The sequence below is a fragment of the Myotis lucifugus genome, unplaced genomic scaffold, assembly GCF_000147115.1.
Source record: "Myotis lucifugus unplaced genomic scaffold, Myoluc2.0 scaffold_234, whole genome shotgun sequence".
Classification (NCBI taxonomy): Eukaryota; Metazoa; Chordata; class Mammalia; order Chiroptera; family Vespertilionidae; genus Myotis; species Myotis lucifugus.
This window is the reverse complement of record NW_005871282.1, coordinates 1,815,615-1,820,379: the sequence shown is the minus strand read 5'-3', so window position 1 is coordinate 1,820,379 and position 4,765 is coordinate 1,815,615. Positions and strand designations below refer to the sequence as shown.

Genomic DNA, 4,765 nt, shown 5'->3' with positions numbered 1-4,765 from the left:
CTGACGGGCACTTGGGCTGTTTCCCGATCTTGGCTATTGTAAACGGCGCTGCTGTGAACACAGGGGTGCATACATAATGTGTCAGTTTTAATTTTACATTTCTGAAGAGGATCATTTAATTACTATACTACTTCCCCAGGACCTGGTACAACCTCTGGTAGAATTAATACTAATGACAGGCGGGGTGATTGGAATATTTGCTGTGTGTGTTAACTCCCTTCAGACTCACAGAAGTCCCGCGCGCGCGGCTGGTTTTAGAATCATCCCCATTGCCAAGCGGATGTCACTGCCCGGAGGCAGGCAGCCCACCCGGCTGCCCTGGGCCTGGGTTTACGCCGTCTGACCCAGGCCTCGCCCCCACCTGCTCACGGCAACGTCCCCGGCCTGTAATGAGGACTCAGCATGTATTTACCGAATGAAGGACTGAAAGAAACTTGTCCAACTCACTCATTGTATAAGTGCCCCACGTCCTCCACGGAATTGCACTGAGGAGCTCACCCTGGCTTTTCTTGAAAACGTGGCGTCTGTTCTTCTATGTCATTGCTGACATCTCTGTATTTTTCAGTCTCATCTGATCTCCTTTCTAGCGATTTCCATCTTTGATTTCTCTTCTGTAAGAGAGAAAACGTCCATGTTTCTGTGCCGATCACACACACTTTTATTTTGCGAATTAAAGTTCATAGGCTGCACGTCAGTCACATGATACGAAACTCAGTCTGTCATGGTCAGATCTCTCTAAGAATGTGTCGTCAGGCTCGATGGCTGTCCTGACGACTGTACAACGCTGTCACGCCTGTCACTGTGCTGGGTCTGACAGATCACGAACGTACGTACCGATTGCCTGGCACGTCCCTGTGGGAAAGCTCTCCCAAAATCACGGTCCTGGGTGTCTGTTCAGTCTCATCTCACTCTTCTCCAGAGCACCATCGAGTCCTGCTGTTCTCAGATGCACTTCATCCCGTTTCCCAGGGGGCCCACCCGGTGCCCCTCGGGGACACTCACCTCCCGGAAGGTGAAGGCGTGGGGGCCGTGGCCGCAGCTGTGGAAGCAGTCCTGGCACAGGTGGTACTCCTCGCACTGGGCGCACCTGGACACGCGCGCAGGGAAAACCCGGTTATTTGGATGGTTGGGGATGAAGAATTCTGGCCAGAACTTCCTGGGAGCCAGGCAGATGTGCCGAGGCCCGGCTAAAGGTCCCACCTTGTGTTAGTTTCCTGTTGCTATGGTAACAAGCGTCAACACAGGTAGCAGCCTGAGCAATGCCTCTTACTAGTTACTGTTTTGTAAGACAGAAGCCTGAGGGTCTCCGTGGCTGAAATCCAGGGGCCCAGGAGGACGCATTTCCTCTTGGAGGAGAGGCTCTCCTGTCGTCCACCTTCCCGGCCGCCCACCCGCCTTCCTGCTCCTCCTGTGGCCCCCCCTTCACCTCAGGGAAAGCGGGGCAGCACCTCTGAGCCTGCCCTCCCGCTCACAGCGCCCCCCTCTTCTGTGTCCCCTCGTCCTGTCCCCTCCGAGAGCCCCGGGCTGACGCTGGCCCGGGGGACGCAGGAGAACAAAGGGCCATGAGTGAGGGGGAGAGGCTCCGAGCAGGGCTCTGAGCGTGGGAATTCGTCCAGGACCATCAGCAAAGCCGGCCCAGGACCCCAAGGCGGTACCACTCGGCATCTCGCTGCTGGGGGGGGGGGCGGGGGGGTTTGGGGAGCGTGCAGAGCCCTGCCCTCGGGCGAGGGAAGAGCAGGGGACAGTGAAGTTCTGGGGTCCTGGCTCCCGTACCTCCCAGTCTGGAAACCCTCCCCACAGGCCCATTGCCCATCGGGCAAAGGAAAAGGCTCCGTTAGGAGGGGAGGAGGGAGGCGGCCCAGATGCCTGGGCCTCAGGCTGCGTCCCCCGCGGCCCTGCGGACACTCACTTATAACACGTCCCCTCAATGGGGCACCGCTTGCAGCCGTTGCAGGGGATCCCCAGCTGCTTGTCCAGCCGCTCCTTCTCCGCCACGGTCACCAGTTTGCTCGCGTTTTTGAATTCCTCCAAGATCAGGCTTAACGGTGCGAAGTCTTCCCGGCACAGCGGACATTTCAGCATAGACGTGCTGGACACCGCATCCTGGTAGTTGGCCAGGATCTTCATGCATTTGATGTGCACGTTATTGCCACAGCCAAACCTGTGAGGAACGAAGTGAGGTTGCCATCTGTGTGCACAGGGTTCTGTAAATGTGTGTAAAGACAGTGTTCTCTGCTGCCATCTTTACTTCCCATAAAAACAGACCCCGAGCTTCCAGCTATAACTCGTTGGCTGACGTCAGCGCCCACTCTATCTTCTCTTGTCTGTCTAAACTGTCATCTTTAATTTACTGCATCAGAATTCCAAGCTAATTCCCCCCATTCAACGAAATGGTGGTAAAAAAATTTTGCAGCATGAAAATATTTTCCATTTGTAAAGTGAGACTGCACATAGTATTAACAAAAGGGAACATTATAACAATGATTATTACTTTAAAAAATATATATTTTTATTGATTTCAGAGAGGAAGGGAGAGTGAGAGAGAGAGAAAAACATCAATGATGAGAGAGAACCAGTGATCTGCTGCCTCCTGCACGCCCCTCACTGGGGACCAAGCCTGTAACCCGGGAATGGAGCCCTGAGCTCCTGGCTCCTAGGCCGATGCTCCACCACGGAGCCACACCGCCAGGGCCTGCTGCCTTTTTAAATAAAAAGCACGCTGGGAGCAGGTTGCCACCTTCTCTTTCTGGAAACCCCGCGATATGCGGCAGCACCCAGTGAACGTCTCCTGAGAGACACAGTGTTTGGGGAGGTGGTGAAAACTACGTGTGGATACAATTTTGGCAAAAGATCGGGAGGGAAAACAAAGAATGAAAAAATGCTCAATAGCAAACGGCTTCCACATTTTCCAAACCCAGCTGCCTTCGAGAGTAGCTGACGGTGACACTTAATGAACCGTTGTGTGACACTCTGAATTATTAGGTTTACAAACAGAGCTCTGAAAAACAGAATTTTTTTTTTTATCATTTAAAGTAAAATAATCTTTACTTTTGGAAAACTCTCTGTGACTATTCTAAACCATGGCATTTATTCGTGTGTTAAAAGAGAAATGTCAAGAATATTCGACTTTAATAAACTTAAAGTGGAAAGAGTAGAGTTAGGTTTCCATTTTCACCCTTTAAAATGTAGCCCAGAAATATTCAGAGTAAGAACAGGGCCTCCCACAGCATATAGATTGGGAGCCAAGAGAAGGCCAAGGAGCCCTGACCAGTTTGGCTCAGTGGCTAGAGTGTCGGCCTGCGGACTGAAGGGTCCCAGGTTCGATTCCGGTCAAGGGCATGTACCTGGGTTGCGGGCACATCCCAGTAGGGGGTGTGCAGGAGGCAGCTGATCGATGTTTCTAACTCTCTATCCCTCTCCCTTCCTCTCTGTAAAAAATCAATAAAATATATTTTTTTAAAAAAAGAGAAGGCCAAGGAAACACAGCGTTTAAATGTATAATGTTTGCCTACAGCGTGCCATCCGGCGTCAGTTACGAACACATGGCATTAGGATGTTCTCACGAGGTGGAGGTGGGAACAGCACCTGCAGAAGGTGACAGGAAGCCTCCTCTCCAGCAGCAGCTCCTGGCAGATGGGGCAGATGTCCTCCGGGCCGACCTCCTTCTGCTTGGCGCCCCCTTCGCCTTCCGTGTGCGCACGCGGGTCGTTGGCTGGTTTGGGGGCGGACGGCAGGCAGCCCACCCCCCGAAAGCAGGTCGTCGATCTCTCCTTCCACCAGGCCCAGCTGCAAAGCGTCTAGCGGACCCCCCCCCCCCGCCCCGGGCGTTAAAGTCCAGCAGCAGCGTGAGAGCGTCACAGACATAACGGCTGGTGCTGCAAGTCAGCCTTTTCTTTCCAGTGTCAGGAAGACAGTGGGGGGAGTGATTACATCACCTTCATCACTGCTTTGTGTTCCTTCCAGAGCCAAACGGTCAGAAAAGACTGAGTTATAAAAAGAGTGGACAGTACCTCGCTTTCCTTACTAAGCGGAGCCCGTGCAATGAGTGCATTTGAAGGGTTTTGGGTTAATTGTAGGATTATAATTTGTGAACCTCAAAATAGTTTGTATAAGAGCACATACAACTTACATTCATGATTCCTTGGAAGCTTGAATTTTTTCAACAAGATCCTAAGATTCACAAGTAGAAAAACAAAACAACACATTTATTTCTGATAGGCCCTCAGAAATGACCTCATTTTAATTTTAGAGTAGGAACGGCATTATAGAATTCATACTCCTGAATGCAGAGGATAAACTGAAAACCCTCACCAGCTTTCTGTTATGAAAGCAGTCACATTTATGCTTTAAAATGAGCACGTGTGAAAAAAGTATGACAAACGGAAACGAGAGACATTTACAGGAAAGGAATTTGCCGGACGGGGTCCAGGCATTTCTTCCTGACATCAGGTCCTTTGCAGAGAGGCTAGTGGGGGATTCGGGGAGTCACAGGACTCCCTCTAACTTTCCCAGACGTCTCCTCCTCGCAGAAATGGAGTGATTTTCTGGAGAGAGCACCTAATGGCTATTTTCCGACATGAGCCATGGACTGTGTGACAGGAAAAATACTTTCAAAATTACCAATGAAAATGGAATATGACTATTTTTTTAAAAGTGGGTAATATATATATTAAATGTATACTGAATATATTAAGTATATTTCAGCACATTAAATACTTGTATTCCATCCGGTTTATAGTTAATATACAGTGAAACGTGAGTTACA

General features: G+C 50.6%; 1 protein-coding gene across 1 annotated transcript in view; it reads right to left on the bottom strand.

Moving 5' to 3' along the window:
- ZSWIM2 (zinc finger SWIM-type containing 2) overlaps positions 1-4,765 on the bottom strand; it is a 97,253-nt gene that overhangs the window by 5,240 nt on the left and 87,248 nt on the right. Inside the window, 6 exon segments of the mRNA XM_023762118.1 lie at positions 499-611; positions 1,003-1,087; positions 1,910-2,161; positions 3,586-3,749; positions 3,751-3,797; positions 4,130-4,170. Of these exon segments, the coding sequence (XP_023617886.1) occupies positions 499-611; positions 1,003-1,087; positions 1,910-2,161; positions 3,586-3,749; positions 3,751-3,797; positions 4,130-4,170 (702 nt within the window).